This window comes from Triplophysa rosa, linkage group LG17, assembly GCF_024868665.1.
Source record: "Triplophysa rosa linkage group LG17, Trosa_1v2, whole genome shotgun sequence".
Taxonomy (NCBI): domain Eukaryota; kingdom Metazoa; phylum Chordata; class Actinopteri; order Cypriniformes; family Nemacheilidae; genus Triplophysa; species Triplophysa rosa.
Genome location: NC_079906.1, coordinates 22,149,608 through 22,175,272, shown reverse-complemented (window position 1 = coordinate 22,175,272; position 25,665 = coordinate 22,149,608). Strand labels below are relative to the sequence as shown.

At 41.5% G+C, this 25,665-nt stretch overlaps 1 protein-coding gene across 3 annotated transcripts; it reads right to left on the bottom strand.

The window, feature by feature from the left end:
* Positions 1 to 86: 86 nt before the first annotated feature.
* bicdl1 (BICD family like cargo adaptor 1) lies at positions 87 to 25,665 on the bottom strand. Of its 3 annotated transcripts, XR_008964660.1 has the most exons (12): positions 24,897 to 25,665; positions 23,301 to 23,516; positions 17,753 to 17,869; positions 17,379 to 17,390; positions 12,968 to 13,114; positions 12,450 to 12,629; positions 9,179 to 9,397; positions 8,910 to 9,053; positions 8,614 to 8,744; positions 8,384 to 8,504; positions 5,154 to 5,267; positions 4,754 to 4,867 (listed from the first exon to the last, which is right to left on the bottom strand). XR_008964660.1 is itself a non-coding variant. In XM_057356396.1 (11 exons), exons 1-11 carry the CDS (start codon positions 25,245 to 25,247, stop codon positions 4,700 to 4,702), a joined length of 1,806 nt encoding a protein of 601 aa, XP_057212379.1. In that variant the 5' UTR covers positions 25,248 to 25,665; the 3' UTR covers positions 87 to 4,699. The 3 variants fall into 3 exon arrangements, 2 of the variants coding, with proteins under 2 accessions (XP_057212379.1, XP_057212380.1); XM_057356396.1 differs by lacking the exon at positions 5,154 to 5,267 and having other exon boundaries at positions 87 to 4,867; XM_057356397.1 differs by lacking the exons at positions 5,154 to 5,267; positions 17,379 to 17,390 and having other exon boundaries at positions 87 to 4,867.

Below are 25,665 nucleotides of genomic sequence, written 5' to 3'. Positions count from 1 at the left end.
TTTGACACAAACATTTTTGTCCTGGTCTTTATTAAGAATCGTCGGGGAACATGTTGCACATCTCAGTTTGTTGCATGTCTGCAAAGATCCTCGTGTATTCTTACCGACAGAATCGACGTCGAGCATTTTTATTCCGGACGATACGTCACAGTGCGTTCCACGTCAACACATTGGAAGCTTTCGAAACATGGAAATATTCTTTACATTTGTATATCATTGGAGTTGACATTGGAAAAATAGCAATTTGATCATAATAAATATGCATACTTGCTCATAGTCAACTAAGTACAAATAGCATTTATTCTAAAAGCATAAAGAAGGTAGAAAATCTGTCCTTTTTACATATTGTTTAAGAGGATATCTACAAGTATACATATAAACAAACTTTTGTCTGCAGTCTTTGCCTGGAAGTGACAAATATGACAAACATTAGCTGTGTATAATTCATCTTAAATGGAGGATTTCTTGTTTTATTCTCTAAGAATTCAAGTCCTTTATTTTGATAATGGACAATTTAGTTTATGTTCCGTCCAACATGAACGCCACATTCAGACTTCAAACTGAACGCTTTGAACATTCAAATTTTGTAAGATTCACGTTGATGTTATGAATTTGTGGAAGATGAGGACTTTGATTAATTGTTTTTGATCTTCATGTAATATTGCAGTGTTGTCATAGAAAGTGCATGTCAGAAAGGACCGGTGGCAGGTAAGAAATCTATTTGCTCCACATACTGTATTATTTACCCACGAGACTGTCATAATCTCATCTTGCTTTTTCCATTTGAAAAGTCTCTTTTATACTGTAATCTATACTTGGTGTTCCTAGTCAGACAGGGAATGAAACACACACACGAAGACCTTTATGCTGAGTTGAGTCGCTTGTTTCTGTGTTCCAATTCACATATTTGATTCTTCATAGTATATGAGATAGTGACCATCCATTAATTGATTAATTTCAGCGAAAGACAACAAAGTCAAAGAGTTTATGAATTTAAATGTTAAGTGATATTGAATGATACGGTCGTGAATTGAGCGAAATGAAAACGGATGTGTGTAGTCACAAACATTAGTTATTTTATATTTCTTTTAAAGTCGGCATGAAATTAAAAATGTCCATTCAAATTGATGTACACAGTTTTGCAGTACTCATTATAAATGATTTATGCGCGCACATTATTATTTTTTATAAATTAATTTGCACTTGTAATCTTTATTCAAAAACGTTAACATCACCACCATCCAAAATCCCCCCCTCCCACCCCGAAACGACCTCTCTTCACTTCTGGTCAAGAGGAATGGCACGAGGGCGGGGCTCCAGTGACGGACAGATAGCAAGCTGGATTACAAATCCATTTTGTTGGCAACACACAAATTTTAACGATCCAATCAGTACTAGATGAACGGAATCAATTCCCGCCCTACATTTTTTTTCTCATTTCAGAAGTTGTTTCACGCGGATAATACGTCACGATACGGAAGAAAAAACAGTCGTTACCTCTATTTCATGCCGACTTTAAAGTCCCCGTGAACCGGAAGTTGAAGAATCAGTGGGCGTGGCTTGTGTTTTTTTTTACTGCGAATTGATTGGATCTATAAAAACAGCTGTTACATTTTGAAATGAAGCTAGCAGCAGATTGACGGTTGAATTGAGGGGAGGAGTTAACGGATGCTCCGCCCAGGCCGTCTAGTTTACGTCATTTGAGATGGATTAGTCGGCACTCACTAAATCCTTGGTGTTTCGAGTCAGACGTGATCACCCAAACGTGTTTTTTCGTCAATTTTAACAATCATAGGTAGTTTAGATGGTTAGAGTAAGGTTAGGGTTAGGGTGTGGGTTAGGGTAAAGGTTTCGTAAGACTTGAAACACCAAAGATTTAGTCAAAACCAACAAGCCACGCCCACGGATCTGACTCGAAACACCAAGGATTAAGTGCGTGCCATGGATAGTCATTACAGGGCGGAAGTGCATTTTCAGATTTTAACTGAAGATCATGCGGGTACATGAATTTTAAAAAGAAAATGACCCACATTTATAAGATATTTACCGTAAACGCTGCAATATTTCATGAAAAAATAAGAATTTTTATTTTCACTTTCATTTTTTGGGACTTTAATTATATATCATTCTAATGCTGTTCTCACCGCGTTCTTATAAGTGTGTACTTCACCAGTTATGTGAATTGGAACGCAGCGTGTGAAATATGATGGTGTTTATAAAACACACATTCAGTTCAGAGTCACAGACACACAGACAGGAGAATCTTGCAAAAACAGCTTTTAAATGACAACAGGACAGAAAGTACAAAGTCAAAGTAACATCAGACGTTTACAGAACACGTGTAGAAGAAAAGAATCTTAAGAGATGACAGAGAAAATGTGTTTTACATACAGAACAGAAAAGACAGTTAATACTCGGACCGTGGAGAGAATCGAGAGATTGAGACTGCTGTCTGATTATTACATCATCAGATGAGATTGACTGTGATTGGTCAGATTCTCTGTAAGGGGGAGGTACTACAGGACTAAATTATCATTTTGATTGATTTAAAAAACATACAAAATAAAGTTGTATTTTCAATATTTTTAGCAGCGTACATATGGCATTGGCCAAGTGCCTTTTAATGGCCATTTAGTTTATTTAAAGTGCTGTTAGAGTAAATGTAAGTTCACTTTAATAACATTACTGGTATGGAAGGGTTTTTTAACAATGAAAAGAAGTGTTTGATGATGTATTATATGACCAAGGTTAGTTTTTCCTGTAGTGTCTCCCCCTGCAGGCCGTCTCAATAATCTCTTCTTTATATTCATCATTATAGTGATTATAGCAGCATCATTTCTGGAGTTTAATCTGCAGCTTTAACAATCAGACAGCAGAACACAACACCACTCAAACATCAGAAACATATACAGATCAGACTACACCAACAAACAGATGCTTAGATGAAGATTGTTCTAAAAAAAGTGTTCGGTTTATCATTCAAAAGTTATACATTTACAAATATATCGATTCCTTTTTATTCCAAACCTATTTGTGTCTTTATGCGTATAAAAATCATTCTTTGGGTTTCTCCGAACCAAAAATCGCACAAGAAAGAAGACAGCTGCATAGCTTTGCTCAAAATCTGACCGACCTTAACTGACACACACACAAACGCACCCTAAAATGGATGTGTGTGTGTGTGTGTGTGTGTGTGTGTGTGTGTGCGTGCGTGTGTGGACATTAATCTTTGACGCTGTGTCGTGTCTCAAGACACAAAATGAAGCACGTCTGCTCTTTGGTTTATTCACATCACAGATTGTGACACATCAGGATGGAAGTTTTGTGTCATTAAAGCAGCCAAATAGTCAAAATCCCTCTCATAAAATGAGATTAAAAGAGCAAATGGAAACATAAGTGTCATCTGCGTCTCGGACATTTCTCCTGAGAAATGAGTCAAAAATCCTCCAAATGTGTCCATTTCACACCTCCATACTCGTGATGGATTTGAACACTTTATTTCTTTGGTTTCATTTTGAAAAACAAAGGCAAGAACACGTTCGTCTGACTTTTATTCTTTGGCCGGTTTCACAGACTTAGTAAAGAATTAGTCAATTAGCCTTAGTAAAATTAGGATATTTAAGTCGCTTTTATTAAAATGCCTTCGATAAAAATAACGTATTAATGGTGTGCATCTTGAGACAAAACTATGTATCAGGGCAATTTATTTTCAGTTAAGACAGCTCCAGCTTTCATTTTAGTCTGGGACTAGTCTTAAAGCCATTGCACGTTGAGTCCGAAATTTGTGTCACGTTAAAAAAATAAATACGACCTTGTGTTGTGTCAATCACATTTACACACTGCCGCCGATATTTTCGTCCGTCATAAAAAGATTCGGTCTGGGTTCGATTTTCTGCGTTTATCGCATGCGTAGCAAGCATTTTGAGAGGCGTTTTGACGATCCAGAGACGCCGTACAAAGGAGCGCCAAATCCGAAAATTTCGGACTGTATGTGCAAAGACCTTTAAGCCTCGTCTGTGAAACCTTAAGTTTGATATTCCTTTCTAGTGACAGTTCATAAACTTTAACATTAAATTGTTTTTAATTTATTTGTTGGTATTTATTAGGCGTGTAGGTTTATTTCAGACAAGCCCTGATGCACAGCACTAGAGTTGTGAAAAAACCAAAGATCAAATGTTTCTCAAACCGTCTGTTAAATCTGCGCCCACAGATCCAGAAAAACTACTGAATAGAACCAGCACATTCCCAACGTCTCTGACATGTATATATGAACACTTTGTGCTGAGTTTAAAACTCATAATGTTTTACCGTGGAAATGTGTCTGAGGATTTTGTCTGGATCTGGTGATGGTGTAAATCTCTCTTAAACCCTCTGTAGTGTAGTTCAGCCTGAGTTTAGTCTCGAGTGAATCCAGTCATGTGTTTGTGTCGTATCTCTGGCAGTGAGGTGAGGTGATGCTTTCTGAGGCACTCGCAGGAGAAGCACACCTCTGTCAAACTGACCCTGAATCAGAGTGAAAGAATACAGGCCGGACCTCACAATGCCCTTCTCTCCTCGGAGGATTGGAATCTTTCTGTCGGAGGATTGAGAGGACGGATAAAGTGCAGAACGGCTTCGAGCCATCAGTAGACTGATTTATAGTGATTTAGTTTGCATTTCTTGTTTTCTCACATTCTCTCTCTCTCTCTCTCTGTCTTCATCAGTTCTTCTTGAAGAATGAAAAGAGGCGCTTGTCTCCGTCAGAGAGATGATGAGATCTTCTGGAAGGTTCTCCTCCTCGTGATCCTTTGAGGGAACATGGAGAATCTCTCCACTCGTCCTGATGTTTATCCATCAGCTGTTGATCGATAACTCGGTGCATATCATCCTGAGAGAGAGAGAGAGAGAGAGCGCAGTCCCTTCATTGTGTGGACAGAAGATGCACAGAAATGACAAACACAGACAGACGGTTTGGGATGAAGTGAGACGGATGAATCCGAGGACATGAAGGTTTTTTTCACACTTGGTTTGATTGGTCAGTTGTTCGACTTAACTACAACCCTGTTATGATCTTTATGTTCCTGTGTTTTTCTGTACTCAATTCTCCAGTGTGAAAACACCCGATGAAGCGATTGACATCCTCACGCCACAGAATGACACGATACGGAGCTCACCTCTAAGGCAGGAGGGGTTTACCAGAGGGGAGAAGGGGTCTGTACGGAAGCTGAGAAAGGCCACTAGATCAGAAACCACAAGAGCCACACAGTGAACAGCCCTGAGGAGGCAAACTGCAGGCGGGGAGAGAGAGAGAGAGAGAGAGAGAGAGAGAGAGAGAGAGACAGGAAAACTAAAGAGTTATACAGGGAGAGACAGACACACCTAAAGAAACACACTCGCATTCAGAGGTAAAAAGAGACGGAGGTGAAGAGCATTTCTGCTTTGATAAGAGAAACTCAGAGGATCACAGCTGATCGCACGCACGCACGCACACACACGCACGCACACACACACACACACACACACACGCACACACAGACACACACAGACAGACAGAGACACATGCTGGGAAAGACAAACAGACAGAGAGAGACAGGCTGAGGCTGTGATAGCTTCACATCAAATCCAAATGTTTAAGGGAATAATCTGTGTGCTGGATGAGAAAATCTGAACAATGCTTGCGCATGCAAACACCCACCATGATGCTGAGAGTGGGTCAGGTGGTTTTCACCATGTTTCTGTGTGGTTTCTAATGTGTTTTATATGCTTTCTCTTTGGTTTCTGGTGTTGTCTGAGTGGTTCCTGCGTTTTATGGGTGATTTCTAGTGTTTTCTGGGTGATTTCTAGTGTTTTCTGGGTGGTTTGTAGGGTGTTCTGAGTGATTTCTAGTGTTTTCTGGGTGATTTCTAGTGTTTTCTGGGTGGTTTGTAGGGTGTTCTGAGTGATTTCTAGTGTTTTATGGGTGATTTCTAGTGTTTTCTGGGTGGTTTGTAGGGTGTTCTGAGTTATTTCTAGTGTTTTCTGGGTGATTTCTAGTGTTTTCTGGGTGGTTTGTAGGGTGTTCTGAGTGATTTCTAGTGTTTTCTGAGCGGTTTCTGAGTGGTTTCTGGTGTTGTCTGAGTGGTTCCTGTGTTTTCTGGGTGATTTCTGTAGTTTTCTGAGTGGTTCCTGCGTTTTATGGGTGGTTTCTAATGTTTTCTGGGTGATTTCTAGTGTTTTCTGGGTGATTCTAGTATTTTCTGGGTGGTTTGTAGGGTGTTATGAGTGATTTTCTAGTGTTTTCTTGGTGATTTCTATTGTTTTCTTGGTGAGTTTCTAGTGCTTTCTGAGTGATTCTAGTGTTTTTGGGGTGATTTCTAGTGTTTTATGAGTGATTTCTAGTGTTTTGGGTATTTCTAGTGTTTTTGGGTGATTTCTAGTGTTTTTATGGTGGTTTGTAGGTGTTTCTGTGATCTGTGTTTCGGTGATTCTATGTTTCGAGGGATTTGTGGGTGTCTTAGTTGTTTGTGGGTGTATTGAGTGAGTTCTGTGTTTTCTGGGTCGTAGGTTTGTATGAGTGTGTCGCTGGTTTTTATGGGTGAGCTTTTGGTTTCTAGATTGGTCTTGTTCTAGTGTTCTGTTCCGGGATTCTGTAGTTTTCTGAGTTCTTCCTGTTTTCTGATGGATTTCTAAGTTCTGGGTGGATTTAGTTTTTCTGGGTGTAGTTTTCTGGGTGGTTTGTAGGTGTTCTGAGTGGATTTCTAGTGTTTTCTTGGTGATTTGCTAGTGTTTTCTTGGTGATTTCTAGTGCTTTCTGAGTGATTTCTAGTGTTTTATGGGTGATTTCTAGTGTTTTATGAGTGATTTCTGTGTTTTATGGGTGATTTCTAGTGTTTTTGGGTGATTTCTAGTGTTTTATGGGTGATTTTAGGTGTTCTGAGTGATGTTTAGGTTCTTGATTCTGTGTTTTCTGGGTGATTTCTAGTGTTTTCTGTGGTGGATTTCTAGGTGTTCTGAGTGATTTCTAGTGTTTTATGGGTGATTTCTAGTGTTTGCTGTGTGGTTTGTATGGTGTTCTGAGTGTTCTTTTGTGTTTTCTGAGTGGTTCTTGTGTTTTCTGGATGGTTTCTGTTTCCGGGTGGTTTTAGTGTTTTCTGGGTGATTTCTAGTGTTTTCTGGGTGGTTTGTAGGGTGTTCTGAGTGATTAGTGTTTTATGGGTGATTTCTAGTGTTTTCTGGGTGGTTTGTAGGGTGTTCTGAGTTATTTCTAGTGTTTTCTGGGTGATTTCTAGTGTTTTCTGGGTGGTTTGTAGGGTGTTCTGAGTGATTTCTAGTGTTTTCTGAGCGGTTTCTGAGTGGTTTCTGGTGTTGTCTGAGTGGTTCCTGTGTTTTCTGGGTGATTTCTGTAGTTTTCTGAGTGGTTCCTGCGTTTTATGGGTGGTTTCTAATGTTTTCTGGGTGATTTCTAGTGTTTTCTGGGTGATTCTAGTATTTTCTGGGTGGTTTGTAGGGTGTTCTGAGTGATTTCTAGTGTTTTCTTGGTGATTTCTATTGTTTTCTTGGTGATTTCTAGTGCTTTCTGAGTGATTTCTAGTGTTTTATGGGTGATTTCTAGTGTTTTATGAGTGATTTCTAGTGTTTTATGGGTGATTTCTAGTGTTTTATGGGTGATTTCTAGTGTTTTATGGGTGATTTCTAGTGTTTTCTGAGTGATGTTTAGTGTTTTCTTGGTGATTTCTAGTGTTTTCTGAGTGATTTCTAGTGTTTTCTTGGTGATTTCTAGTGTTTTATGAGTGATTTCTAGTGTTTTATGGGTGATTTCTAGTGTTTGCTGTGTGGTTTGTATGGTGTTCTGAGTGTTCTTTTGTGTTTTCTGAGTGGTTCTTGTGTTTTCTGGATGGTTTCTGTTTCCGGGTGGTTTTAGTGTTTTCTGGGTGGTTTGTGTAGTGTTCTGAGTGGATTTTAGTGTTTTCTGGGTGGTTTGTATGGTTTTCCTAGGGGTTTCTGGTGCTTTATGGGTGGTTCCTAGTGTTGTCTGCGTGGTTGATATGTAACTGGCCTAATTCAAAAGTGCTCATCCTCAACCTCTATGATATTCTACTTTTTAGATGTGGCTCAGCTCCTTCAATGTCTCAAGACCGCTTCAGAAAACGTAAACAATGCTGATCCAGAAGAACGTCCCGTTTCAGTTTTTAACACTACAAACATTTGAACAAAACACAACCAACAGAACATTTACAACTGAATCAAAATGTCAAATGAACATCTTTCAGATTAAATTATATATTTTAGATCAATAAAAATCTTTCAGGCCTTCCGTTATAATCATTAATAACCACCCTGCTGCAGTTGATGTCAGACAGTATTTCATCTCTTCAGGAGTTTAATCCTGTGGTTGTATGTTCAGGTAAACGAGTGTGAAATTCACCTGCCAGGCTTCTAACTGCTGAGACAGGTTGAGTTTCTGCTCAATGGCGTCCAGCAGCTGACTGTTGAGTGACATGATGTCTATCTTACACTTGGCCAGCTCCATTTCAACTGCTTTCTTCCTGTAACAGAGAACATCTCAGCTTCAGTCATGGTTACAGAAACATCAGTTTTTCCAAAGAAATATCACACGTCTGCTCGATGATTTCAGAATCATTGTATGTGTCGTACTTGGCAATGGCTTCATCTCGGTCTCGTATGGCACTTTGTAACGCTTCGTTGGGTTCACTAACTTCTACCATCAGTCTCAATCTGTCATTCTCTTCTCTTGATGATGAAACTTCCACAGAGAGCAGCGCCACCTAAAAAAAACACAGGACAGCTTAAGCCTTGTGTGGGAAAGACATGTGTGATGTCTTCTTTAATATTCCACAGACAAGCTTTTATTTAGTTTCAACAATAAGTTGCATTTAAACCCACAAATCTAAAGCTTAACAAATGAACATATGAACATATGAAAGACATACCTGATTATGAAGCTGCAGAACCTCCTCCTGACTGCTGCGTGTTTTCTCCTGCTCTTGTTCATACAGTTCTCTGAGTTCTCGAAGTTCTTCTCCGAGTTTACGCACCTGCTCCTCCAGAACCTCCTCATCACTGCGGCGAGAACCCTGAGCACACAAACACACAGAGTGAGAATGATGTCGATGTCCTTCGATTCGTCTGTGATCAAATGTAACATCATTGTTTTGAATGTGAAATGTCCATCTGGAGCATTTCTTGTGGTAAACCGCACCGTTGATTCGTTGCCGTCCAGCAGGTTTTGTGTGAGTCTGCGCAGCTCCAGTAGGCTCGCGTGTAAACTGCCCGTGGGGACGTCTTTAGCCGACAGCGTCTCGGAAGACTCGTCCATGGATGAGTCTGTGGACAAGGCGGAGTCTGTGATGTCATTTCCTCTCAGGTGTGAGCAGATGGAGCGCACCTGACAGTATGCCTCCCACAGCTGCAGCCGTAGCTGAAACAAAGAGATGCAGCACCTTCAATGAACCGAACGTCTCCAGGACACATGAGTCCAGCTCTTACAATTCTATGAGGTATTTGTGTCAACTTGTGCAGTTTTCTATACATGATGGGAAGAGTCGATTCAAACTGATAACTTACCAAACTAAAGGATGTTTGTTTGAAAATGTAAAAATGCAGAAAGGTTTGTGTTAGGGTTTCAGTGGGTGAGATTTAGTAGTAAGACTGAGTGAAAGAATTAGTGAGCGAGTGAAAGAATTAGTGAGCGAGTGAAAGAATTAGTGAGCGAGTGAGTGAAAGAATTAGTGAGCGAGCGAGTGAGTGAAAGAATTAGTGAGCGAGCGAGTGAGTGAAAGAATTAGTGAGCGAGCGAGCGAGTGAAAGAATTAGTGAGCGAGTGAGTGAAAGAATTAGTGAGCGAGTGAGTGAGTGAGTGAAAGAATTAGTGAGCGAGCGAGCGAGTGAGTGAGTGAAAGAATTAGTGAGCGAGCGAGTGAGTGAAAGAATTAGTGAGCGAGCGAGCGAGTGAAAGAATTAGTGAGCGAGCGAGCGAGTGAAAGAAAGAAAGAATTAGTGAGCGAGCGAGCGAGTGAAAGAATTAGTGAGCGAGTGAGTGAAAGAATTAGTGAGCGAGCGAGCGAGTGAGTGAAAGAATTAGTGAGCGAGCGAGCGAGTGAGTGAAAAAATTAGTGACCGAGCGAGCGAGTGAGTGAAAGAATTAGTGAGCGAGTGAGTAAGGAGGGGAGATTAGTGAGTGAGTGAGTGAGTGAGTAAGGAGGGGAGATTAGTGAGTGAGTGAGTGAGTAAGGAGGGGAGATTAGTTAGTGCGTGAGTGAGTAAGGAGGGGAGATTAGTTAGTGCGTGAGTGAATGAGTGAGTGAGCGAGCGAGCGAGTGAGGAGGAGAGATAGGGAGTGAGCTAGTGAGTGAGGAGGGGAGATCGGGAGTGAGCTAGTGAGTGATGGAGCGAGGCAGCAAGTGGGTGAGGAGGGGAGATAGGGAGTGATTGAGGGAGCAAGTGGGTGAGGAGGGGAGATAGGGAGTGAGCTAGTGAGTGAGTGAGTGAGCGAGTGAGCGAGGGAGCAAGTGGGTGAGGAGGGGAGATAGGGAGTGAGCTAGTGAGTGAGTGAGTGAGTGAGTGAGTGAGTGAGTGAGTGAGCGAGTGAGTGAGTGAGTGAGTGAGCGAGTGAGTGAGTGAGCGAGTGAGCAAGTGAGTGAGTGAGTGAGTGAGTGAGCGAGCGAGCGAGCGAGCGAGCGAGTGAGCGAGCGAGTGAGCGAGCGAGTGAGCGAGCGAGTGAGTGAGTGAGAGAGTGAGTGAGTGAGTGAGTGAGTGAGTGAGTGAGTGAGTGAGTGAGTGAGTGAGTGAGTGAGTGAGTGAGTGAGTGAGTGAGTGAGTGAGTGAGTGAGTGAGTGAGTGAGTGAGTGAGTGAGTGAGTGAGTGAGTGAGTGAGTGAGTGAGTGAGTGAGTGAGTGAGTGAGTGAGTGAGTGAGTGAGTGAGTGAGTGAGTGAGTGAGTGAGTGAGTGAGTGAGTGAGTGAGTGAGTGAGTGAGTGAGTGAGTGAGTGAGTGAGTGAGTGAGTGAGTGAGTGAGTGAGTGAGTGAGTGAGTGAGTGAGTGAGTGAGTGAGTGAGTGAGTGAGTGAGTGAGTGAGTGAGTGAGTGAGTGAGTGAGTGAGTGAGTGAGTGAGTGAGTGAGTGAGTGAGTGAGTGAGTGAGTGAGTGAGTGAGTGAGTGAGTGAGTGAGTGAGTGAGTGAGTGAGTGAGTGAGTGAGTGAGTGAGTGAGTGAGTGAGTGAGTGAGTGAGTGAGTGAGTGAGTGAGTGAGTGAGTGAGTGAGTGAGTGAGTGAGTGAGTGAGTGAGTGAGTGAGTGAGTGAGTGAGTGAGTGAGTGAGTGAGTGAGTGAGTGAGTGAGTGAGTGAGTGAGTGAGTGAGTGAGTGAGTGAGTGAGTGAGTGAGTGAGTGAGTGAGTGAGTGAGTGAGTGAGTGAGTGAGTGAGTGAGTGAGTGAGTGAGTGAGTGAGTGAGTGAGTGAGTGAGTGAGTGAGTGAGTGAGTGAGTGAGTGAGTGAGTGAGTGAGTGAGTGAGTGAGTGAGTGAGTGAGTGAGTGAGTGAGTGAGTGAGTGAGTGAGTGAGTGAGTGAGTGAGTGAGTGAGTGAGTGAGTGAGTGAGTGAGTGAGTGAGTGAGTGAGTGAGTGAGTGAGTGAGTGAGTGAGTGAGTGAGTGAGTGAGTGAGTGAGTGAGTGAGTGAGTGAGTGAGTGAGTGAGTGAGTGAGTGAGTGAGTGAGTGAGTGAGTGAGTGAGTGAGTGAGTGAGTGAGTGAGTGAGTGAGTGAGTGAGTGAGTGAGTGAGTGAGTGAGTGAGTGAGTGAGTGAGTGAGTGAGTGAGTGAGTGAGTGAGTGAGTGAGTGAGTGAGTGAGTGAGTGAGTGAGTGAGTGAGTGAGTGAGTGAGTGAGTGAGTGAGTGAGTGAGTGAGTGAGTGAGTGAGTGAGTGAGTGAGTGAGTGAGTGAGTGAGTGAGTGAGTGAGTGAGTGAGTGAGTGAGTGAGTGAGTGAGTGAGTGAGTGAGTGAGTGAGTGAGTGAGTGAGTGAGTGAGTGAGTGAGTGAGTGAGTGAGTGAGTGAGTGAGTGAGTGAGTGAGTGAGTGAGTGAGTGAGTGAGTGAGTGAGTGAGTGAGTGAGTGAGTGAGTGAGTGAGTGAGTGAGTGAGCGAGGGAGCAAGTGGGTGAGGAGGGGAGATAGTGAGTGAGCGAGCGAGTGAGTGAGCGAGGGAGCGAGTGGGTGAGGAGGGGAGATAGGGAGTGAGCTAGTGAGCTAGTGAGTGAGTGAGTGAGCGAGGGAGTGAGCTAGTGAGCGAGCGAGTGAGCGAGCGAGCGAGTGAGCGAGCGAGTGAGCGAGGGAGCGAGTGGGTGAGGAGGGGAGATAGGGAGTGAGTGAGGGGGAGGGATAGAAAGAGTGTGTGAGAGAGAGCGGGCGGTCTGTTGGCATGATTTCTGAGACCGAAGTGCTCCAGGACTCATACTGATGTTTAATGGTGTGTGTGTGATGTCTATACTTGTTCTCTCTCCTCCTCCATCTCCTCCTGCTCCATGCTCTGCTCGATCTCACAGAGAAGACTGCGCGAGTTGGATGTGAAGCCTTGAAGACTCCGTTCCTCCGTCAGTTCCTCCAGACGAGAGCTCAACTGTCTGTGAGACGCGCGCACCTCTTGTAGCTCAAGCTGACTCTGTCGCAGCTGTGTATGAACACATGAGAGAGTTCGACACAGAAACACAGCTGAGAGAACACAGGTGAGCACACTGCCCCGGCTGGTACATGGCCACAACATTTTTTATAATAAAACCCCTAAATAAAACTGATCATGATGAATGACTGAATTAAATATAGCCGCAAGTTTTCAGCGTGGTATAAAGCTTTAATCTGGTTATTCACCCCTAACTTAGAATTTACATTAAGATAAAATGAAGCCTATCGTGACAATATTTGCATGGCAATTGAATATTCTGTTGCAAAATTCAAAAACGTGGCATTGTAATTTGCTAGTTTTGATGATAATGACGTGAGGTCGCTCACCTGTAGGTCTTTCTCGTGACATTGTCTCTCCATCATCAGCGCTCTCTCTCTCAGCTGGTCCGCCGTGTGTTGAAGCTGTTCGTTCTCCTGCAGTATTGAGTTCACGCGCTGCTCGAGCTCCTGCTTACGTTGCGTCAACATCTTTATCTGCCCGACGAAACCAGAGAAAAGACAGCAGGTTACCAGTGTCGCTGGGCATTTTGCAACCGTTCTTTCTGGAAACGCCTCCCGACATTACTCACACCAGAAACAAACGAAACGACAAAACTTCATTTGACCTAAAACAATGAATCACAAAGAACTCCGTGCCCTTGTCAGGTTTGGAAAAAAGTTGCAAACGTGGTTTAGTGGATTAGGACAAACCCTCCCACAGTTCTTGTGGTGTTGCCAGGGGAGTAAAGCAACCCCTCCACAGTTGGGAATGTCGAGTCGATAACTGTGCTATTTCTGCTTAAAACACTAAGAGGAGTGCTTCGTTAAACCTCAGAACACTTGATGAAAGTCTCTTTTATGTGTTTTTTAAATTAACTTTGTGTAAAGAGACGTACAAATAAACAAGTGTTTTATTTAGTCTCCGGTGGTTCTCTTAACGTTTCTTTGGAGGAATAAAAACAGAAACAAATGAGTGTAATCATTGAAACGCATGAAGAATGTAGATTGTCGAGGTCAAATCATCTGGATTTGAGTAAATTTGATGAGAAATGTTTGAGTTCATATTGAGATCGTCAATAGTATTGACTTTAAATTGTAGACTTGACAAATCTGAGCTCAGTTTGACACATTATTGACATCTCTTCTCAAACTCGTGTTTAGATTTCTGACTCTCTTTCTCACTAGAAATATCCAAGCAAAATTTTCCATTTGCTCCCTATTTAATCTCATTGATGTCTGGGCGAAATAATCGAGATATTACAGAGGTGTCGTGTCTTTCCTGTGGTGCTCAGTTATTGTCTCTGTGACGCTGAAAAAAATGACATTCTTATTAATCATTTTTGTCTTGTTTTTAGTCAAAATATCTCAAACATCTTAAATCAATATGTAAAGATGAGATATAAAAAACAAGCAAAAAAAATCTGCCAATGGGGTGAGAAAAATAAACTTGAATTTAGTTTGACCTTTTTCTCAAGCACCAAATTCGAGTGTTTTTTTCTCAGCCCATGGGCAGATTTTTTTGCTTGTTTTTGCCATAAACTTACTTGATTCTTATATTTTTCTCCTTAAAAAGAGACTAAATATCTTTAGTCAAGAAAGTGCATCTTGATTTAGGAATGTTTAGATATTTGTACTACAAAAAAAAGACAGAAACACTTCGTAAGAATGTCGTTTTTTGCAGTGTATAAGGACGGTGAAATCGTTCGTGTTTCTTTCGACGCTGGTTGGAGTGTGTGGTGCATGAAACAAACATGAGTTGAAGTTTTGCTTTCTCTCCCTCATGTTATGACCTGAATCTGCTAACCTACTTCACAAACACTGACTCCTCTCTCTGTGAGGAACTGTAGTCCGCCCGGCACAGGAACGCCTGCTTTCAAACAAGCCTTCACCCATTCTAATCCACACGCGTTTTCTGCTCATTTCTAAACTCGAAACGTATTCTGTGCTGAGAATGTGCAAATGTTCATTTACACATGCATGCCGTTGCGTCAAACATCGGGACGTGTACAGTTTTCAGTTCTACACACAGCCCTTGTAAACACGGGTTTGTGCGGTTGTATTGTATCCCAGCAGAATAAGAAAATGAGAAGCATCCCCTCTCGCTGTCTGCCCGTGACGACAGCTTCAGGAGGATCCAGACACTGCAGCATTCGGCCCTAAAATAGCCCAGAAGTTTCCTGAGACTCCACCGGCGAGCGTCTCTAACACAAGCACTGATCCCTGTATATATCAGATGTGTTCGGACGGACGGCTCGACCCTGTATCGACAACCGCTCGCACGCTGAATTAACCTCCATCTGTGAGCAACACGACCCTCACGAGACATACTACACAAATCTAAACCGCGTTTCCTAATCCTGGAGCGTTTTTATTGATTAGATATCATTTCTCTGTGAAACTCATGGTTGAGCTGTTTGTGCGACAGCCGTCTTCCATCGAGGGAGGATTTATCCTTCAAACAAAAGAAATCGGAGAGGATTATGGGAAGGCGGGGTATTTGGCCATCTGCTTCGTCTCATATCGGAGCTCGATTCGAGTCTGGTTAATGCTACAGCGACTGACCGGCTCTCGTAACAGATTGTTGTGATGTGAAGTTTCCTACTAAAACTGCTGTAGAGACTCCATCCATTCACAGTTTAACATGAACAACCGAGCTGATGTGCACTCACCACGTGCAAATGAGTGAGAGACACATGCATGTCGTGTATGAGTGTTCATGTTCCCTACGAACGATGGACCTCTTTAACTGCGTATCATCTACAGATGCAACGTACTTCTCTTCCAAAGCCTGTCGACATTGACATCAACATCCCACATAAAATGACTCGAAGATTAGCACAAGGCACGGCTGATTCCAGTACAGTCTGATGTTGCAAGGAAACAATGTGATAATCTCCCTTGTGAAAAAATACTGTAGTATATGTAGTATTTACTATGGTGAATTGTGGTATACTGTGGGATATTTTGCGTGCGTCTCCCTTGGCACTGATCAGGGAGTCGGCCATTTTAAGATCACTCTCAAAAAACTTTCCTTCCCTAAAAACTCCCACAATGCACCGCAAAAGTCAGGGAGCATCGATGCTCACTATGTTCCCTTACCGGAAATCACGTGACGTTATTTGAAGCCGTTTAACCAAAATCGCACGAGGCAACACAATAAACTTCATGAAACGCGCGCAACGTTTGAAAAAGACAAACGCTTATTGAAATTGTTAGACAGGCAGACAACACAATCTACTTAAAAGTTGAATTAAAGAATCCACCAAATTTGTGCACTGATAACAGAACATTTAAAGCGCTTCTCATGTGTATTTCGATCAGTTTTAAAAAAAATAAGACGAGATGTCGGTTTTGCCAGCTGTGAAGTATCACAACACGCTTCAGCTGTCACGGGAGCGATATAGTGCGCTAGGGAGCTGAATGAGACGCAGCCTTTGTTAATGTACACTACAGTATTCTGTAGTGTTACCATAGTAACTGTGGTAAATAGTCTACTATACATTTACTATGGTCAGGCTCAAAAACCATAATATCTAAGAATTTTATTAGAGTAAATATTAAAGTATACTACAGTATTTTTATGTGAATAATGCACATAAAACATATGGCATATGAATATTTCATACAATAATTCATTATTTACACAATAACTTTTTGGTATTGAAATAAAAAGCACTTTTTTTGCTTGACTCTTCGCTATGTTCATTATTTTTTTACAAGTTTGTCCACAGTGCCGTGCTGGTAGACAGTTCACTAGACTTTGAAACAAAATGAATATCTACAGATGCACCTTATGTTTTAATTTCACTCTGAATAAACGTGTGATGTGATTGACATTACACTCTTAAAAATAAAGGTGCTTCAAAAGGTTCCTCGATGCCATAGAAGAACATTTTGGTTCCATAAAGAACCTTTAACATCTGAAGAACCTTTCTGTTTCACAAAAGGTTTTTGTGTCGAAAAAAGGTTCTTTAGATTATAAAAAAAGGAAGAAAGAGATGAACGAATGGTTCTTTGTGGAACCAAAAATGGTTCTTCTATGGCATCGCTGTGAAGAACCTTTTAGGCCCGATTCACATTTCGTGTCTAAAACCGCGCGGAAAACGCGAGCCGCGCCTCTTTCTCTCTTAGCGTGGCACTCCGAAAAGTTAAACTATTTCCATCTCGATGCGGCGCATAAAAAATGTGAAATGTGCACGCCGCACCGCATGGGCGTCACGACCGTGTCGCCCCCTATACGCGTCTACATTTATGCTGGGTTCACACCAAACGCGAACAATCGCATTCCACGCTCGTTATTACTCGCGGGAAAAGTTCGTTACTTTTTCGCGTGAGTGACGCGATCTTACAAATATTTTCAACCTTCGCGGAAGACGAGATTGACGCGCGTTCGCGGAAATCGCGCCGCCCAATTTGCGTCACTCGCACCGCCTGCCGCGAGTTCACGTCTATACGTGTCTGCTTTGACTTTGTAGGTAATTGACTCGCGCAAAATGTTTAATTCGCGTTTGGTGTGAACCCAGTGTTAAAATAACGAATATGCGCGCGGAAAAGATGCGAAATGTGAATCGGGCGTTAAGCACCTTTATTTTTAAGAGTGTACCCTGCACTCTGTCACGATTGACTTTCTAAAACCTCTACAACTTTTCTGTTTTGATGCTTAAATGTAAAAGCATCATTTTGCATCACACAATGAAATGAGATGACAGGAGACACAATGAGCGTGAAACACGTGCAGAATGAGCGTCTGAGCACTTACTTCAAGGCCTTGCTGTTAAACGCAGAATTTAAAACAATGAGGGAGAAAACAGAAGAAATCAGAAGATTTTCACATATATCAAGATGTTTTAAGTTATGGCTTTGGCCGGTTGTGAAATCGAAAATAGGACATAGGTTAACAGACATTAAAGTAGACGACACAATTGTTCATAAATAGTACGATTATAGAACCTTGCTCAGATTGTTTTGTCTTGAATTAAAATTTAGAATTTGATGAGAAATGTTTTTAAAAAGTCGTCATTGGTTTCATTTCACCTGGTTGCTGATGGGGTAACAACTGAGATAATAAAGACATCCCATTTGTGCTTTTTTCCTTATAGGCTTACATCAAAAGATAAAGACAACGTTCCTCACCTCGGCCTGCAGGGTCTCAAGACGTGTCATGTGCTGGTTGGTGGAGACGCTTTTGTCTCTGAAATCATCCCGTAAAGTGTGAACCTGAGTAGATAACTGCTTCTCCACTTCAGCAGCCTGCAGACACGCAAACACACATTCATCATCATGTTATGCGCATGTTGGTGACCATATCTTTTTCTAAAACCATTTAAAAACCCTTCAGATCTCAAACGTTAATTGCTGTTGCGTGGCTCAAAAATATACTTGAACAGTACATAAAACATAACATAAACATGATTATTCTTTAACGCCCTGACAGATTTGAGTTATTTTCTGAAATAAGAGAAAATTACTTTTCTGTTCCAAGGAAACGTTCATTTTTGGAATACAGCACAAGAATCGAATGCGCCGCTTTTTAGAAACCTTTATGGCGTTCTTCATCTTTTGTGTTCTGCTGAAAAGAGTCAAGTTTCAAAGGAAGGTTCGTTTTAATTTTTGTATGACCTATTTCTTCAAAAAAAAAAAGAGTGTTTTTGCCCCACTAATCTGAGTGTGAGTCATATCACAGAGAAACTCCACCCACACACACACACACACACACGTTGATCATGCTTGGTATTTCACAATACCTCCAGAACGTTCCGGTTGAGACCCTTGTGTGTTTCGAGCCGATTGAATGCTTGTGATCAGACCGTTGCAGTCGTGAAACAAACACATTACCATCATCAGCGTGAGTGCAGTTGTGAAACTGACTCGCATCATCTGTGACAGTCACCATGGCAACCCCAGAGTCCCTCACTGCGTCAGAAAAAACGGCGGTGAAACTTACATCCGCTTAAACTTCACTGGTGACTCTGATACAACTGCTAGTACAATGAAAGAATGAAATATCTGATATCAGACGTCACGCAAACTTCAGTACCAAAACTTTATTCTGATACCTCCACTGTACCATAGCACCAGGATCCCAGTTTTTGTCTTAAAAGATCAATGCTTGTTATTTTTTCGTATGTAAGGCAACAGTTTACTAATGCAAGTGGAATGGTTAAAACATAAAGCTTGTCTATTTTTAGCAGAGTAATCGCAGTAGTGACCTTGCTTTACTCTTTACTGGCACAGATAACAGCTTTGTGTTTACTCATGAAGGACTTGTGTAAGTGTCAGACTTTCATCGTTTGACTCAGATCCCGTTGCTTTACTTCTCATTACTCTGATATCAGAGTTTAAGCCCAGAAGCCTTTAACTAGCTTTAACCTGTATGTTCCGTCCTTCTGCCTTCTGTGTTTAAAGACATTACAGAGAAAACGTCTCATTGTAAGCACTTGTCTAAAATCTTGTTAGCTCTGTTGTTATTTTGTAACATTCTTGTGACTAAGATCATTTTTGGAAACGACCTGAAGATATTGTTTTGCTACTCCGAGGGTGAATTGAGTAACTTGTGTCTTGTTTAAATGTCAACTTGGTCTTAAATGTTCCTCCAAAGATATGACAGCAGACTTTGATGTTGGTCTACTTGAGGACGGTTTGAGGCCTTGACATCATTTATTCAGCATGTGAAGTTAAAATCGAATGAGACGAATTAAACTCGTATCATCTCCAGCAACGTTTCTCATCAAAAGCCCATCAGTTATTTTGATGTGTATTTATTCAACAGCGTAATTGCAGTGTCAACTGTTTCTGAGCAAATGTTAATTGGATGTGGGCGGAATTGGAAAAAAAGGGAATGACGGCTCAACGTGATCGACGACACGATCGCCGGTATTTCATATAGAGCAAAGAATGTCGTGACGGGTAGGATCTATTTACAGCATTACCACGAGTAATACTATTTAACAATATATATTGTATAATATTCTATGATATCGTATACTACACACATGGCCAGTGAAGCCGTCTTAACGAACAGAATCAAATCTAATGTAATTGTGACAAGTAAACTGAAGCGAACTCACCGAATGTTGAGATGAATGCACTGGAGATATCACGTTTCCATGGTAACTCATAGACGTCAACCTGACACTTGGGGTTGCCATAGTGATACGTGGAAACAGTGATAGGTGGAACCGAGATATCCCTTAGTCATACAGTATATGGTCATCAGAGGAAACGACATCTCGGTTGTTGTGCTTTTAAGCGTCAAGATAAAACTTAGACAACGTTTTAATTTGTTTTTCTTTTATTATGCAGCATCAGTTTTCTAAAAGCAACATTTTCAAATAGCACTCTTTCCTCTGTGGACCACAAAAAAGAAGATATTTTGAAACATGTGTTCATACAATGAAAGTCAATGGAGTTCAGGGTTGTTTGGTTATGAACATTCTTCAAAATATCTTCTTTTGTGTTCTGCGGAAGAAAAAGCGTCGTACAGGTTTGTAATTGACAAAATGATGAAAGATCTTTTTATTTTTGGTGAACTGTCCCTTCAAAAAGTGGCAACATTGTCAATTGGATTTCCTGGTAATGGAGATCCATGTTTGATGATCTATGTTGCGTATGTTGTTGAGTCAGCCTGACCGGAGCGATAGAGAACCGGTATTCAGCTCATTGATTGTTTCAAATTACGTCACACAAACACACAGCATACGTATTATCCAAAGCTGTCACAGGCGTTTTTAATTGACTATGTGTGTTCTCTGGGAATCAAACCCGTGATGTTGGTCTTCCTAGTTTCTTCCACTACCTGTTGATCTACAGGGACACTAATGTTCATTTTATCAGGATTTTTTCGAGCCGTTTCTGCTGTCTAGACAAAACCTTCAGCGCATGCATGTCCCACAACAACCTGCTCTGATGTTACCATGTCATTCATTCTCAATCCAACATAATCCTGTTAACCGATGAACATAATCAATGAGATCAAAATCTCCCACTTCAATAATGAAATGTTCCCATCACCTCCCTCCCTCTCTCTCTCTCTCTCTCTCTCTCTAAATCTTTGTAATTTAATTAGTAAAACGCTGCTCTCTGATCAGATTAGGCTGCTGGGGGTTTGGCTTTTTTGACGACCTCCTGCTCTGTGGGTTGGCAGACAGACACGTGTGCGTGTTTGTGTGCGTGTGTGCGTGCGCGCAACACAAAGCACAATATGTTCAGTGCATTATGGAAACATTTATGCCGTGTGTCTGTAAGAGTTTGTTTAATTGTATTATATCGCTTGTGTTGTCTCTCTCTTCCCAGATTGATTTCATCCCCCTGGTCTCTTTTGAGAAGTCACCGACCTGCGTAAATATATACTGTACTATCTGAGAGATTCATATTGATCTTCTGCTTTGGTATCTTTGTCTGTTCCCTGTATACATGATGGCAACATGCGAGTAAGAAAGAGGATGACATTCTAATCCCCGGTTCATGTGCTTCCTGTTGTCCTGAAGAGGTCACAAGGTCCATTACTAGATTCATGAAGTGTATTGTAGTTATGGTATTATCTTATCTGTAATTGGCCAGTGAACACCCACCTGACGATAATCTCACAACTGCTTAGCAACATGCTCCAAAACCATTCAGAACATCTTGGCAACCACATAGCAACGCCCTAGCGACCACTCCAGATATTTTGCTATTGGTCTTCTTGCCTTTCTGTGTTTTCTGTGTATTTTAACAGCGTGTGATGTGATATTGGCGAGAAGTGTGTGTCTGTCACATTAAGAGTGTTTGAAGTTAAAGATGATTGACAGTGTTATATTATTAGGAGGTAGGAGTTTGAGTGTTATATGAGCAGATGAGATGGTTTGGATCAGTAAAGAATTTTCAGTCGTGCGGAAGCTGCTTTACAAACAAAAAGACATCGCGATCTGACCTCAGCGTCAGTGTCAATACTGCATCACTATCAGTGTCCTGAAGCAAAATCAATGAGACTCCATCAGAATACAGATCATTCAGACGCAGAAGCAGCCGATGCTGAAGCACAAACTCAGGTCTCCATCCATAAGCCTCAATGACCAACATCAAAATAAAAGCAAAAAAATAAAGACTGAAGTATTTCAACTTGTGTGACATTGTGTCTACAACTGATGAGACCGACGTGATAAACGGCTTGTTGTGCGTTGCACCACATCCAGTGTGGACAAAAATGAAAATGATGATGCATACATACGATAAATAATCGGCCATATTGGCTTCGGCCAATAAATGGTCGTTATTAATGTTATCGGTATCGGCCAATAATCAAAGTCGTATGTAGATATTTGAGTAAATTATAGGAACAAAAGCATATTGTTTGAATCAGACTGCTGTCTAAATGCTTTCGGTCTTGAGACCTGTTAGACGTGTGGCTATTGAGAACACCTTTCTGGGTTGCTCTGGAAGAACATCTTTCATTAGTTTATTAAATAAACATTATAGCAGAAAAGTTGAAAAGTTAAAGAACCTTTAAGTAGTGTAAAGTAGACTTGGTACATGATTTTCAGGAGGGAAAAATAAAGTTCAGTCTCAGGAAATGTTATATTAATATTTAGGTACTGTATATCGGCCAATATATCGGTTATTGGCTTCCAGTGTTCAAGAATTATCGGTGATCATTATCGGCCAAAATGTACATTTCGGTGCATCCCTAGTTCTAATGGATTCTTTTGTCTTTTGCCTTTTGTCAAAGATCTAGAATAATATTTTGTTGATCTTTCTGTGCACATGCTTAAAATGTCAGCATCATTTACATCAAAAGTAAAACAATAATTGATCGTTTTTTTGGTGAAAAAAAGTAAAGTAAAATCTGTCACAACAGAGCCCTATTCTAGGAAAACTGTTTATATCCAGTGTTGGGCAAGTTACTCTGAAAAGTAATTAATTACCTTTTACTAATTACATATTCAATAGTGTAATTAGATTACTGTACAAATTACTCCCTGCAAAAAGTATTTTAATTACTTATTACTTTCTATATCCTACATCAACCTTGATTAGTTAAGTGACATGAAAGGGCTCTTTTAATTCATTCAAATAAATAATATAAAACTACATAAAGTACTCTTATTAACTGACCAACGTATTACAAATGTGAGAATTATACATTAAAGCACAGATTTTAAAGTTAGACTTTAAATGTTTATATCAATTCCACTATTGCACACACATACTGTATATTACACACATATATTACACATCAGAAGTAACTGTAATTAAATTACACAACAAACAAGGGAAATACGTTACTTTTACTTTTTAAGAGAAAAGTAATTAAATTACAGTAGCCTAACTCATTACTTAGTAACTAGTTACACCCAACACTGTTTATATGACACAGTTTTGTCAATGAATCTCAAGTCATGTATAAGATCAGTGATTCCCAACCTGGACTGGAATCACATAAGGTCAAATATAGATGTAAAATGTGTTCCACTAATAATTTTATGTAAGAATATTTTTTAAATCATATACCTACACTTACCTATTTAGAGTTTGGCTTGATCACTCCATAGCTTACAAAAATTGTGACCAATCGCTAAAGTTGACACATTTTTCAAAACCTCACTGACCCAACAAGTTGTTGTCACTTCTGTCCCCTTGCTAGCGGTTCGCCCCCAATATCTTTCCTGAAATCTCCTCTAGTTCTCATCCAGATGTCACTCACCCTGTTGAGCTGCTCCAGGAGCCGGTGGTTTTGTTCGGACAGCTCGCTAATGGCGCGGCTCTTGTCGCGGTCGACCTCGCGCAGCTGCACCTGCTGTCTCTCCAGCTCCCCCTGCAGGTGCTGAACATCTGTCTCCAGCTCGGCCACGCGACCCTCCCACTCACCCTCACGGCTCTCCAGACGACGTCTCAGCTCGTGCTTCTCCTGCTCCAGGAGCTGAAAAGAGAAGTGAGAGAGAATCACTCGTCCATTCCTGGAAATGAGGTATCTGAAGCGCTCTGTAATTCATAATGATGGAAGTCCCACAGGTGCCCAATCCACAGGCTGGAATCTTTGGTCATGGACACTTTGGAAATATTTTTGAGCCGGGATAATGTAAGAAAGTTTTTGTGATTTGTATGTTAAACTGCCATTTATAGACAAGTAGAGAATCAAAGGTCTGATGTTCTGCAGGGTTAAGCAGGTTTTTCTCCACGCACCTTTGAGAGCGCTGGCGTAATCGCAGAAAATGAAACGTGACAGTGATTCACGCCTGTGAAATGCGCTGTGAAGGCGATCAAACCAATTAGCAGCTGGAAGTCATTTCAATGCCAATTATTTGCTTTTGCAAGAAGGTTGAAGTATATCAGTCAAGGGTTCTTCTAATAAAGAAAAAACATAAATACAGTTAAATAAAACGTACTAGGGTGCTAATTAAAACCCAGAATTGAAGTGACAGGAGGTACTGTAGACACTCGTATGGAAACCTGCCAGGAATCTGTCGAGCGTCTGGCTCCCAGTTGAGTGAAAAGAGCCAAAGAGCATTAGCTTTGCCTGCAGCATCGCTCAGAAGACCATCAGAGCTCGTACGACCCAAGATTCAACTCAAAGACCCAATCCACAGTCAACATCACACTCGAAGAGTAAACATCCCAAATTTAGTGTGGAAAACTTGGTGAGTGTTTTGTGTACAATAGTTTACAAAATACTGAAAACAATTCGTTTAAGTAGACATCAAATACAACGTTATTCTCGGATGCTGTTGGCAGGTATAGTGTTGTGTACATTTAATGCATATTATTTATAGTCCCACTTCTTTTTCCTTGAGGTTTTTCTATTGCGGCTGCAAAGTAAGCTTATCTTTGCATGGTGTCACCCTACCTCAATGACAATAAAGCTCGCTTAATCTCAGTTAATCTTTCCAAAGTGTTTCTGTAAGATCTTAAGCTTTCTGTCATTGCTTCTGTTGTTTGATAACTTCCATAATTAGAAATACCTTCATTTTGTATATAAATTGTATAACACGAGTGTTAACATCATGATATATGGTTGTGAAATTGAAAGAACGGGTATAGTAAGAAACTTGGCGGGCTTTAGTCCTTTCCAATATGGGAGATGATGTTTTCCTACCTGCATCGAGGCCTGTAGTGTACTGTGGTATGATGACAGTACGACACTAAATCATTTATCCCATTATGCTTTTATCATTAACTGCAACAACAAACCCCCTCCGAGAAGTTACAGGATTAGAGTGATGTCTTGAACATCCTGATAGTGTTAAACACAACTAGTGCCTCAAAATACCTTTTCTTGTCAACAGCCATTTATTAAACTCACCTCCAGTTTGTCATTCAAATCCTCGGTCATTTTGTCATATTGCTTAGTGAGGTCTTGGTTTCTTTCAAGTAGAGCTTTGCCCAGTTTAGCAGCGAGCACCAAGTCTTTCTCTTTCTGTCGGAGAAGCGCCAGCAGATTAGAGTCCTGTCCGCTCACAGGTGTCTCCGAGGCCGGTACCTCCGCGTCCTCTTCCCGTTCCCCGGTCAGTATGGCGAGCTCTTCCTCCAGAGCCATGCCGAGCCCGCCGGGATCCGCGTGCAGCAGCGCGCGGGGATCCGCATCCATGCGGTCGCTGTCCCGCTGCGGTGGTGCTGAAATCGCGCTGCGCAGGTCGAGGCAGGACGCGGACATCGCCTGGAAAACGACAGTTTAAGCGCTTTAAATCCAGTCAGCCCGCTTTAGTTCAGGCTCTAGGTGACCTGTTTGGTTTTGAGTCGACGGTAACGCCATGGAAGTGGATCAGTGATTGATAAAATGATATCCAGAAGCTTATTTGAGATGCTGTGCCTTAAATCCGTCCAATGGCAATCAGTTGATCACTTCCCCATTCGGTTCTGTTTAAAACACTCAACGCGTCGGTTCCTCGCGTCAACCTCCTTGGCGATCGCCGTCCAGTCGTTGTGTCCACCCCAAAACACCGGGGTCCAGGTTGTTCCCCATTTTGCCGCCCTTCGCTTACACCGGAGTCATTTTGCGGATCTCCGGCCTGTACGGTTCCCAAATACACGGATTTGCTCTAGCGCACGAGCCTCCTCCCAAGCCCAGGCGC

Excerpts from the sequence above, each read along its gene's own strand:
- bicdl1 (XM_057356396.1), bottom strand. The coding sequence starts at position 25,247 with ATGTCCGCGTCCTGCCTCGACCTGCGCAGCGCGATTTCAGCACCACCG. Across the intron at positions 23,517-24,896 it reads ATTTGAATGACAAACTGGAG|CTCCTGGAGCAGGAGAAGCA; the intron begins GTGAGTTTAATA and ends TTCTCTTTTCAG. Across the intron at positions 4,868-8,383 it reads AGCAGTTAGAAGCCTGGCAG|GATGATATGCACCGAGTTAT; the intron begins GTGAATTTCACA and ends TCTCTCTCTCAG.